Source organism: Elephantulus edwardii, unplaced genomic scaffold (assembly GCF_000299155.1).
Source record: "Elephantulus edwardii isolate Elephantulus edwardi_28Jun2011 unplaced genomic scaffold, EleEdw1.0 scaffold00065, whole genome shotgun sequence".
Lineage (NCBI taxonomy): Eukaryota > Metazoa > Chordata > Mammalia > Macroscelidea > Macroscelididae > Elephantulus > Elephantulus edwardii.
The window spans coordinates 16,603,415-16,616,335 of record NW_006399815.1 but is presented as its reverse complement, the minus strand read 5'-3'; the positions used below and the strand labels follow the sequence as shown (position 1 = coordinate 16,616,335).

Sequence of the window (12,921 nt, the reverse complement as noted above, 5' to 3'; positions counted from 1 at the left end):
CAGGATAGAGCAGGGTTTAGGGCTGTTGTGCATAGGGTCGCTATGAGTCGGAAACGACTCAACGGCACATAACAACAACAACATTGCATCTCCATACTTTTTCAATCTATATGCACAACAGATCAGCTAGGACGCTGTATGTGGCATTAGGACTGGAGGAAGGTTGATCAACAACCTGCATTACACAGATGACACAACTCTGCTTCCTGAAACTGAGGACCTGAAGCGCTTTTTGCAGAAGGTCAAGGACTGCAGCCTTCAATATGGATTGAAACCCAACATCAAGAAAACAAAGATTCTCACCAGTTGGTAAATTGGCAGCATTATTACAGATGATGAAGAGACTGAGATTGTTAACAGCTTTCGTTTGCTTAGCACCACAATCAACAGTAGCCAGGAAATCAAGAGACATATTGCATTGGAAAAGTCTGCTGTCAGGGACGTCTCCAGAGTATTGAAGAGCAACAGTGTCAGTCTGGAGACTAAGGTGTGCCTGATTCAAACAATAGTCTTTGCAATTGCTTGCTATGTGTTAGAGAGCTGGACAATGACTAGGGATGATAGAAGGAGAATTGATGCCTTTGAGCTGTGGTGCTGGAGAAAAGTATTGAATATGCCATGGACTGCCAGGAGAACAAACTGGTTCATCCTAGAAAGGGTGAAGCCAGGCTTCTCCTTGGAGACAGATTCTAAGGCTTTATCTGACATACTTTGGGCAGGTTGCAAGGAGGGACTAGTCCTTGGAGAGGGATATGATACTAGAATGGTGGAGGTATGGAGAAAGAGAGAGAGACACTCGACGAGATGGATTGATACAATGACCAGAGTATTAAGGGTAGTTGTGTCAGAGACAGTAAAATTGGCACAGGATAGAGCAGGTTTCAGGACTGTTGTACATAGGATCCCTATGAGTCACAGGCGACTCAACAGCACATAAAAACAAACAACAACATATTGCACTTTGGTTTTCCATTCATCTTTTGATAAACATTTAGATTTCTTCTATTTTTGGGCTACTGTGGAGATGGCTTCAATGAACACTAGCATACATATATGTTTGTGTTCATGCTTTTAATGCTTTTGGTTATATACCTCAGAGTAAATTGCTAGTTCCTACAGTAAATCTTGGAGGCAAAGATGGTAAAGCTTTGTCTCTCATATTTTTCGCATGTTTCTAGGAGAGGGTATTCCTTGGAAAGGAACATCATGCTTGGAAATGTGGAAGTTCAGTAAAAGAGAAGAAGACCTCAGTGAGAGAGATTGACTCAGAGTTCAGAAATGGTCTCAAGTGTGTCAGAGATGATGAGGATGGCACAGGATAGAATAGGGTGCAGATATGTTGTTCATAGGGTCGCTGAGTCTTACTCAACTTGATGGCACATTACAACAACAACATGGTAAATTTATATTTAACATTCTGATAAAGTGTCAAGTTATTTACCATAGCAGCTGCATTTTTTTCTAATCTCATCAGAAATAGATGAGAATTCCATTTTTTCCACATTTTTAACAGTACGTTTTCCCCCTAATTTTTTTTATTATGATCATCTATTGCCTCTATTAGAGGCAAAGTGATATTTTAACAGAGAAAACTGGTATTATACCAATTAGAAGCAAGAAAAAGAATGCATTTTCATTTAATAATATCATTCTGATAATGAGGGTCAGTTTTGACCCATGAAATCTATGAAGAGTATTCTCAGATCTTTCCCACTGTAATAGTTTTGTTCCAATGCCTCACAATACTGGATTTTAATACAAATCTGGATTAGTTACTTAAATTAGCAAAATGTGGTACTAAATTATAACAAATTCTATTTTGAGATATGATTCCACTAATGACAACTTAAGAAAAGCAATTTGATACTTTAACTGTCTTTTATTTCCATTTTAGTCTTTGTTATTAATATAAAAAGAACCTACCTTTGAAATTATTTCATTTCACATACTGATCATCAAAAACACACGAAATCTTTTAACACACTTATACTAATGATACAAATCAATTATAATTGACCAGAGGTAAGAATAATCAAATACTGCAACCATTCATGTGCACTAATGTTGTATGTCATATTTGGATGACAGTAAATATAATTAAAAATGGGTTTGTGCTCTGTTAATTAAAGACGTTTGCTCACGTGAAAAAAAAATGGGTTTGATACTTATGTCCTACATAGAAATGAGTCTTATTGACCACTTTGATATACCATGAATAATAGACAAAAGAATCATAATAGTTAACAGCCTGTCTTCTCATTTCCCCAGTGCTTTTTAATACTAAAGATACCTCATTTAATAGTTCTCCCATCCTTGTATCCTCTTCCTACTTTTTTTTTAATTTTCTGATTTTTCTTTTGTTAAATTGAGGCTAGGATCTCAGGAACCCTGGGGTCTCATCCTAGCTCCATCAGTAACTAGATATGATTCTGGAAGAGTTGCTATGCTACCCTTTTCTTGGCCATAGTTTACATGTCTATAGAATTATGATTTTTTATTCTAACTTTAATAACAGTATTGTTCTCTCTCTCTTTGTGTTTTCCACCTACTCAAAATAGCATGCCATAGTTAGTTTCACTATCCTAAAAGATAAGATATTCCCACTTTTTTTGAGTCTTACTAAGCTCATCATATTTATTGTGCACTTAAAATGTTGGCCATGGACATGTGCATAGCTCTATTTAAAGACGCTATAAAGCAGGGAGGGCTGATGGCCAAGTGGGTCAAGAGTTGTGTTGCCAACTCAAATGCAGGTGGTTTGAATCCACCAGTTGCTCCTAGGGAAGAATATGGGCAGTCTCCCTCCATGTTTTTATAGCCTCTGAAAACTTGCTAGAGGTCACCTATTATTTATGTCTAATTCAACAGCCTACAAAAGCCACAACAGCATAAAGAAAGTAGGAATCCATATAAAGTTGCTCTTTTATGAGCTGGTTGCTCATTAAATTCTAGCTTTCAAATACTTCAAGTGTTCTGACTTCTGTCCTGATTAGAAAGGAAGCCAATCTATATATGGTATTGTTTAAATACTAGAGATACACAGACCTAATAGACCTAATAGTTGTAGTTTAGTTTCAGAATGGGTTTAAGGATTATTAAGTAGAACTTATTATTTTACAACTAGGGAAGCTGAATTTATTTGAATTCATTAGTTCTTTTATTCATTCAACAAATATTTTCTTGAACTTCTATTGGTAGCCATAGATTTTTTTCCCCCTAGGCACTGTGGAGAAAACAGTAAAGAAGCCTCTGCCCGCAAAGATCTTCTGTTAACTTACTGTACAAAATATGAGTATAGTAAGATGAGATTAGGAAGAATGAGATTATGTTTCCAAATAAAATTCATTTTGATTGGCACTGGGAATTCATGAAATATTTATGATGTTAGTCTTCTGCTAAAATTTCATTAAAAACCCTCCCATTTGCTTGTAAATCAATGCAGATGTATCTCAATTGTGACCATTTTTTTTACTAGAGCACGAGTATGTTGATGATTGAGTTTTATACAAAATATGAGTTGAATGTAATGTATAGATATAAGCTTTTTATTAAAACCATTCTTATAAGAACTGGATTTCAGAGATTTACAACTCATATAAAAAGGAAATACAGATCTTATTTTGTCACAAGAAAAGAAAAAAAAGGTTAAGGGGGAAAATTACCCCAGGATAGCCAAATATTGATATTTATAATGTAAAAGATAGATGTTTGCTGAGACTTGCTTGTCCTTTAAAGGCAGTTGCTTATTTTCCTTTGTAACAAATGAAAGTAAGTATAATATGTACTGATGACCATGTGAAAGTGAGACAAAGAATAACAACACAACTTGCCACTCTTCACGTGTGATTCCTGTTGTTTACTGTCAAGTCTGACTCTAGAGTTCGTTTTTAGAGTTAGAGAAACATATTGGAGGAGATTGCCCATCTTTCTGCCATGGAATAGTTGCTCGATTTGAACCACATACTTTTGGATTGCCGGCATAATTAATTCCTTACCACAAAGTTACCAGAGTTGTTGTTTTTGTTGTTATGTACGCCAAGTTATAAGACAAATAGTTGATCTGCCAGCGGGTTTTCAGAGGAGGGAAATCTCATGAAACCCACCTTTCTCCAGTGGGGCAGTTTGTGGATTCAAACCCCCTGCCCTGAAGTTGGCAGCACAGCTCCTTATTCCAAGGCCACCAGAGGTTCTCAGCCATCAGAGTAGAAATTTGTAATTCTGAATTCATTATGGTCCAGTTTTTCGTTTGGAGCTCTGCAATTCTCAACAAAAGCAATCGGCAGTATCTGTTTCTGTTATAATTCTTTCTACTATTATTAGAATATTTGAAACTTGGGAATACAGTGATACAGGAATACTAGCTTAACTTAGTTAATTGAGAACTCATCTGTTTTTTATACTGTACACATAATCTATAAAGTTTCCTTACCCATTTTAAACTCTTATCATGGACACAAACTATTGTGGCCTCAGGAAAATAATGATGTGAGTTTCAAACTGTCACTTATTTTTTTCTTTATTAACCAAATAACTTTAGTGAAATTCTTTGCCATGCACTTACTCATTGTCCCTACATTTAACAAAATGAATATTTTTGAATTCTCAGTGCCCAATCAAAGGAGTCCTAGTGATGTAACTCATTATACATTGAGCTGTTAACCAAAAGATCAGTAGTTCACATCCACCAGCTACTCAACAGGAAAAATATGAACAGTCTTCTCCTGTAAAGGTCTACAGACATGGAAATCAATGCAGCTGCACCATGAGTTGGAACTGACTCAATAGCAAAGAGTTTGGTTTTAGATTCCTTTAAAATTGTATAGTAATGAAATGTTTAAACAAGAATGACTTAAATACTTAATAAGAATATTAAATATGGTTGTAGTTGTTATGTACCATTGAGTCACCTGCAACTAACAGCCACTCCACCCACGTATAATGCTTTGAATACTGACTTATCTTTATCTAATCTCATTGTCTCTGACACACCTCTCCCTATTACTCCACTTCCTGTGTCAATCCATCTCTTCTAGGATCTTCCTCGTCTGCACTGTCCGTCCACCCACAGTATGTGAGGCAGAGCTTCAAAATCCTTGCCTCCAAGTAGAAGCTTGGTTTCACCCTCTCCAGAATATACCTCTTGGCAGTCCATGGTATGTTCAATACTCTTCTCCAGCACCACAACTCAAAGGCGTCAATTCTTCTTTTATCATCCTTATTCATTGTCCAGCTCTCTGATACATAGCAAGTAATTGTGAAGACCACAGCTTGGATCAGATGCACTTTAGTCTCTAGACTAACCTAGTTGCTCTTCAGCACTCTGTAGAAGTCCCTCACAGCAGACTTTCCCAATGCAATTTGTCTTTTTATTTCCTGGCTGCTGGTACCAAGAGTGTTGATTGTGGACCTAAGCAGATGATAATTGTTAACAATCTCAATCTTTTTTCTATCTATCATGATGCTGCCAATTGTCCCAGTGTTGAGGATCTTGGTTTTCTTGATGTTGAGCTTCAATCCATATTGAACACTGTATTCTTTCACCTTTTGCAGCAAATGCCACAGGTCCTCCTTAGTTTCAGTATGCAAGGTTGTGCCATCTATATATCACAGGTTGTTGATAAGTCTTCCTCCACACCTGATCCCATATTCCTCCTCATAAAGGTCAGCATCCCAAATGATCTTTTTGTTCTGCATACACATTGAAAAGGAATAGACACAGAATGCATAGCTGACGTGCACCTTTCCTGATTTTAAAGACCATACAGTTTCCTTGGTCTGTTTTGAGGACTGCTTCCCGGTCCAAGTATAGATTTCACGTGAGCACAATTAAGTGTTGCATAGTCAACGAAACACAGACATTCCTTTGATACTCTTTGCTTTCAGCTAAGAATCATCTAACATTAGCTATAATGCCCTTAATGCAACTTCTTATAAACCCAACTGGCACATCTGGCAATTCTCTATAAATGTGCTTGTTCCTGTCATTTTTTGGACAATCTTCAGCAGGATCTTGCTTGCACGTGATGTTAGTGATATTGTTAAATATGGTTTATACAATTATGGTATGAGCTTAGTGACTATGAGTTTAAGTGGCTTTGGTCTATGGTAAACTATGGTCTATTACATTTGCCTTTCAGAAAACACTGAGGCTCCTTGAACTTCATAAGCATTTGAATATGAGTTTGTAATTAAAGATTAACAAAATCCAGTTTAAAAACTATTATGTGTTTTACATTTAGATCACAGTCTATCAGAAAAATCATAGATTAGACCATTAACTCCCGTAAGCTTTACCCTTGAGCATTCTACTTTTAAGTCATATTATGCATTAAGATGAATCTAGTGGGTGGCACAGAATGGTACAAGGACTCCAAGGATATTATTGTCTGATAATGTTGTTGTCGTTGATTGCCGTTGAGTTGAGCACGATTCACTGCGACCCTCTGAGCAAAAGGCCTGAAGCCTTTCTATAATTATCGGCATTTATCAAAGTTTGTAGTATTTCCAGAGGCATGTTGTTTAGGAAGTTGCGACCCTATGTACAACAGCCCTAAACTCTGACCTATCCTGTGCCTATCTCACCATCTCAGACACACCTGCCCCTATTATTACCCCAGGCACTGAATCACTCCATCTCACTGAGGGTCTTCCTCTCCTGTGCTGTCCCTCCACCCTCCCAAGCATGACGTCCCTCTCCAAGGACTGGTCCCTCCTTGCAACATGTCCAAAGTATGTCAGACGAAGCATCAGAATCCTTGTTTCCAAGGAGCAGCCTGACTTCACCCTCTCCAGGACAAACCTGTTCATTTTCCTAGCAGCCATGGTATGTTCAATACTCTTCTCCAACATCACAGCTCAAAAGGCATCAAAGTCAACACTCTTGGCACCAGCAGCCAGGAAGTTAAAAGACATTGCGATGGGAAAGTCTGCAGTTAGAAACCTCTCTAAAGAGTTGAAGTGCAAGGATGTCAGTTTGGAGACTAAGGTGCGCCTGATCCAGGCCATGGTCTTTGCAATCACTTGCTATGCATTGGAGAGCTGGACGATGGCTAGGGATGATAGAAGGAGAATTGATGTCTTTGTGCTGTGGTGTTGGAGAAGAGTACTGAACATACCATAGCACATGGTAGACTTTGTTTTATACTAGTAATGGTGTTTGTTGTTGTTGTTATGTGCCGTTGAGTCAACTGCAATTCATAGCAACCCTGCTCTATCCTGTGCCAATCTTATTGTGTCTGACACACCTACCCCAATCACCTCAGTCACTGAATCAATCCATCATTAAGGGTCTAGTCCCTGTTGTTGTTGTTGTGTGTCCTTGAGTTGGAACTGTCTCATAGTTGACCCTCCAGATGGTTTTCAGAGGCAGTAAACTATACAGGAGGAGACTGCTCATCCTTCTTCCATGGAGCAGCTTGTGGATTCAAACCATGTGTCTTTGGAATCACAGCACAGCTTCCTACCACTAGGCCACCAGAGCTTCCTAACAAAATCCTTCAAATGACAGAAAGGCATTTTTATGACATAGTCATTCCTTTTCTGAGCTTCCAGCACAAGCAAATGTAACAATAGTAGAGGTTTTTTACATTTAAACTTTTGATGTTGTTTACTAAAGATCTATAAATATTTTAAAAGCTTTTAGTTCTACTGCAATAAACATGAAGATAACCTTTTGTTTAACAATACTGATAGTAATGAAGAAATAAACTAGTCCCTAAGAGTAAATTAAGTAGTGTTGACAGTAATATACATCTAAATGTTTATATATTTTACTAAAATATGGGATTAGCTAAGTTAGTTTGTAAATTATGAATCACAATAACACTTTCAAAAGCTCACACTACCGAGATTATGGTAAATGGATGGTGATGCTAGCTATCTATTGGCATTAAAAAAACCTAGTAGGATAATACCGTATTTGCGTATGTGAGTCATAACTCACTTAATGTAGAGTGACTTTAATTAGGATAACATGAATTTCTCTCTTTCTTCCTTTATGTGAAGGACTTTCTAAATATAAACAATCTGGAAGCCTGGCGCTGTCATTTTAACCTTAGCATAACTCATACCATCTGGGCAGTGCTGATTAACATTCAGTGCAAATAATCACTGTATCATCCAGTGTCCATGCCCTGCTACCAGTAACATGCATCTCATTAAAATAAACAGAAGAATCACTTGTTGGAAATGTTTTTATTAATGCACACTTTACAAGATGCTATATTTTAAAGAATAATGGGAAGCTGGGAAGTTTAATAAGTATCATTAAAAAGTATTGAAACAATGTTTGAATAAATTTCTTTAGTGTCTATTAATATGGACCATTTATTCTTAGATTGAAGGATTTTGCTTCTAACTGTTGCAGAAATTTGCTAAAGAAAAATGTCAGTCTTACTCATCACTTATTAGACTTGTCTTCTCTAGAGGTGACCATTAAACATATATATTAGTGTACCAAATACTCAGCTTGGGAGCTTATGTTTTCTTCTAAGAGGACAAAAATATCCATGAAATTGTTTTAAAATGATTTCCTCCACTTTTAGCTCCAGCAATAAAGTTGGAAGAGGTTAGAGCTACAACTACTTATATTATTTCAAACAAGCTCAGAACCTTTTATACAATGCTTACATTGTGTTTGTTCGTTTGTTGTGTATTTGTTTGTTTTAAGCTGATATAAGACATATTCACATACTTTGAGCACAAGGCCAGGAGGGACCGGTCCTTGGAGAAGGACATTATGCTCAGAAGGGTAGAGAAATTGTGCAGGAGAGGAAGACCCTGGATGAAATAGATTAATACAGTAACTGGGGCAATGGGGGTGAGTGTGTCAGAATCAGTGAGACTGGCTCAGAATTGGCTGGCTTCAGAGCTATTGTACATAGGGTCGCTATGAGTCACAGGTGACTTGAGGACACATAACAACAAATAAGAAATATTGTTTAGTCCTGAACCTTGATATGTTTTCTACAATACCAGTCAATCCAAGTTTTCAGAAATGACAATTTGCTGTATTATTAGAAAAGGGGAAGAATCAGCTTTAACCACAGCATCAATTGTTAAATGACCCCACATAAGTCTTTAAGCTTAAAAACTCATTTCTCCTACTGTACCACTTCTCTGAGTCTTTAGCATTTGTGTCACTACAGACATTTCAAGTGAGGTCATCAATTGTCACCACAATTTTGAGTTGTTTATGTCATGCTTAGGAATATGATATATACAGGATATTATTCACAGCCTCTTCTAGTAACAATTGCATCTTATTTCTTTCAACAACTGCAGGATCGAGTCAGCAAATGGGAGATTCTTAGTTGTATTTATCCATTCAAAAATATATACAATCAAACAAGTTGACAGCAGTAATGTTGTTTCCCTCTGTTCTATAGGCCAATCAGAACAGTCTTAGGTTCAGCCAAGTGCAGACAGCAGCCCCTCTTGAATCCTCTGCATTTGAAGTCAGAGAACTGAAAACTGCATTGCTAGCACTGAAATAAGGCTATGTAAAAGCTGAACTAAATCCATCTTCACCCCCTCCTTCCTCCTTTGTCTTCCACTGGAGGAGGAGTGGAGTCACAAGGGTGCCCTCCTTTCCTCTTTATCAGCATGCCCTGCTCTTGACAGCATGGCTCTGCCAAGAGCTTGGCATTCAGTTCTCACTTGTTGCCCTGGCTACCCTCAGGAAACACTGCCAGGAGACTAGGCCACCAGTGCTCCCTAAAAGGGGGGGCGGGGGAATAAGTGAGCATACTTGAAGGCTGCAGTTTTCCTACCAGCTAATATGATGCTGGAAATTCTGAAACTAGCGTTCCTTTGCCTGTTAAAGCAACAAGGGAACCTATTAAAGCAACAAGTGACTCTTAAAATAGCTAAAGAAAGAGCCCACCTACCTTGCCTTACCACAGCAGGCAGGAGAGGCCAAACTTTGAGCAGGTGCTTGCAATCCTTCCCCGGCTCTCCCCCCAACAAACATAACCCAAACAAAGCTCTGATAGTCTGCAGTTCTAACAGTTTCTCCATCCCGTCCCCCTCACACGTTTAGTCTTGAGAAAAAGCTTTCTTTTCATTTCCAAATACTTGCTTGTTAAGGTCTGTCTTCATTCCATCTCATTCCCTTCGTTCTTGAAAGAGTAAAGAGGATGCCTGCGTGTTGAGAAGTGTATGAGTGTGGAAAGAACAATCTTTCCTTCCCTGTCTCATAAATGACATGAGCAATCTCTGGTCAGCAAGTCCTAGAAAATCATGCAGATTTAAAGATTTTTGAAAACTGTCTAGCCCTCTACAGACTTAAGCACCGATCTACAGGTTTCACCCTAGAGTTTTTGTAACAAGGATCTCTGTTCATCCACCTAAAGCCGTGCAGCCCAATCTGAAGGGAGGTTTTGTGCTTCCAAAAACTAATTGTCTGGCTAAGTCTCTTTACCCAGACAGCTCTATGCACGGGATTAACAGGGGACCCAAGCCTCTGCTGGCTCCATCCACCCCCACGGCCAGCCGCGCCCCAGTGGTCTAGGCGCCTCCGCCCGCGCTCCCCTCTCCACTCCTGGAGGGAGGCCTGGCGTGGGTGAGAGCGCGGAGGAAAGAGAGGACTGGAGCCAGGGAGTGAGAGACCGCGTCCGCAGGCAAGAAGCAGGCAGGTGGAGGAAACTGGACAGACAGAGGAAAAAGGGGAGAGGACTCCAACACCCATGACTGGAATCCCAGAGGTTGAGTAGGACAGGCCAAGGTAGGAAGACGCCTGAAAGGGGCTTCCAGCACGGGAGCTGGAAGGCGGGAGCTGAGCTCAGAGGGGCCAGCGGAGCCTGAGGACGCGAGCGGAGCCCTTCCCGGTTACCTGTGCTGCCTCCGCCTGGGCTGCCCGGGTCCGAGGGGAAGATGCCCGAACACTTCTCCCACTCCACCTGGCCCGCAAAGCAGAGTTCGGAGATGATGTGCAGCGCTTTCTGGCACAGACTGCTTACTCCATCCTCTTTGTGGAAACTCATCCTGTGGATTTTCTTTTGGTTTCCTCTTTCACTGCACTTAGCCGTCCTTTCCTCTTACTTCTTGGCTGGGCCCTCTTGTTACCCTAAGCCATAGCCCGCCCTCAGGGACTTTGGCCAAAGAGCGCGCTGGCGAGAACAGGCAACTCTTAGGAGGCGCAAGTTGGTGCCATGGCGAGAGAGGAGGGCGAGGGGGAAAGGAGGCAGAGCAAGGGAGGGAGCTCAGGTTGCAGTGGCAAGGAGGTTTGCGCCGACCTGTGTGAGGAAAGCGACCCGAATAGGAGTGCTAAGAGGAGGGGGGCTGTAAAAAAGCCAAAGCCGGGGACGCTCTAGACAGGCCCCCTCCTGTCTCCCCGCGTGTTTGTGTTTCTGGCGGGGGCCTGGCGCCAGCGCATCCAATCACAACCTGGCGCGGGTCTGAGCCAGCGGGCAGCAGCGCAAGCACCCCCCCAACCTCCAACCTCCAAATCTAGTGAGGAAGGGGCCTGAGCCCTGGCTGCGCCCTCCAGCTGAGGCTAGCTGGGGGTGCTCATCTGTGCGGGGGACGGGGGGATAGGGAGGGGACAGAGAAGCATTTATGTTTTCTGTACTTTTCTCACATTCGCCCTTCTCCCCCAGGCTATCTCCCTGGGCTCTCCTTCAACTTGTCTCGGATGTCGTCTACTTTGTATGTCCTGTTTGGTTCTGCTCTCTAAGAATCAATCTATACCATCCTAATCTAAAAAAAAAAAAAAAAAAGAAAAGGTTAGTGTGAAAAATGAATAATTAAACTAAATCAGCTATAGAAATAAAAAAAAAGAAGAAAAGCCTGTCCTGATAGTATTTTCTTTTTTTAAATGATTTCTGACGATAGTGGAGCAAGGACCGAAAATTTTGTTGAAATTAACCATAAGGTATATATCTTAAGCAACTAGTTTATATTGTTTATGCACATATGTTATGAATAGGGAAATAAATGTATTTATGTAGATTTTGAAAACTAAAGCTTTTGAAACACAAACATGTTATTTTTTTATTAGTATTCAGTTAGGATTCTTTTGATTGGCAGTTGAGAATGAATACCCCAGTCTTACTAGCACAAGCATGGACAACAAATATTGGGGAAGGGAGAAGACAATGCTGTCATGTTAAAAGATAGAAGATTAAATCCAAATCTGTCACACGCCCTATTTGTCATGGAATAATTTGTTTTCAGGTCCCTATCACAGAGAGTCTTGGGCTGGACTATTTTGAGCTCACCTGTTCTTAGAATTCTCCCATGTAAATAGGTACAAAGCATTAATGGAGCTAAAGCTGCAGCATGAAATAATAAACATGTACCACAAGAAGACAATGAATACGATTACATTGCTTTAAAACTTTAAGGCTGATTTTGAACACATATTAACAACCAAAGGTTTGATTTAAAAGTCATTGGATGAGTTGTCTTTATGTGGAAAACCCTGAGCTTGGGAATATATAGCTATATTAGTAAAATGAGTAGAATTATTTTAAACAGAGAATTCGTTCATGGCAAATTATATATATATATATATATATATATATTTTACTGAACATTATGGTAAAGCCTACCATAGATATTACACAAGCACTCTGGTAGATAGACTTCATTAGTCAACAATTTTCTCACTTGATTCACAGGTGATTGGTTTCACAAGATTGGTTTCTCCTTTGAGGCAAGGATTTTGAAGTTCCATCTCACGTACTTTGGGCACATGGCCAGGGGGGACTAGTCCTTGGAGAAGAGCATCATACTTGGAAGGGTGGAGGAATAGTGCAGGGGAGGAAAACCACGGATGAGATGGACTGACACAGTAACTGGGGCAATGAGGGTTGATGCGTCAGAGTAATTGAGACTGACTTAGGACAGGGCAGGGGTTCAAGATGTTGTACATAGGATTGCTATGAGTTGACAGTGATTTGATAGCACAACGTTTTATCA

General features: G+C 39.8%; 1 protein-coding gene across 1 annotated transcript in view; it reads right to left on the bottom strand.

Annotated features, from left to right (window-relative positions):
- LOC102871492 (synaptotagmin-10-like) overlaps positions 1-11,234 on the bottom strand; it is a 78,499-nt gene extending 67,265 nt beyond the window's left edge. The window contains exon 1 of the mRNA XM_006888209.1: positions 10,832-11,234. Coding sequence (XP_006888271.1) covers positions 10,832-10,982 — 151 coding nt within the window. The 5' untranslated portion in view covers positions 10,983-11,234. The remainder of the gene's footprint in view (positions 1-10,831) is intronic.
- Between the last annotated feature and the right edge of the window lie 1,687 nt (positions 11,235-12,921).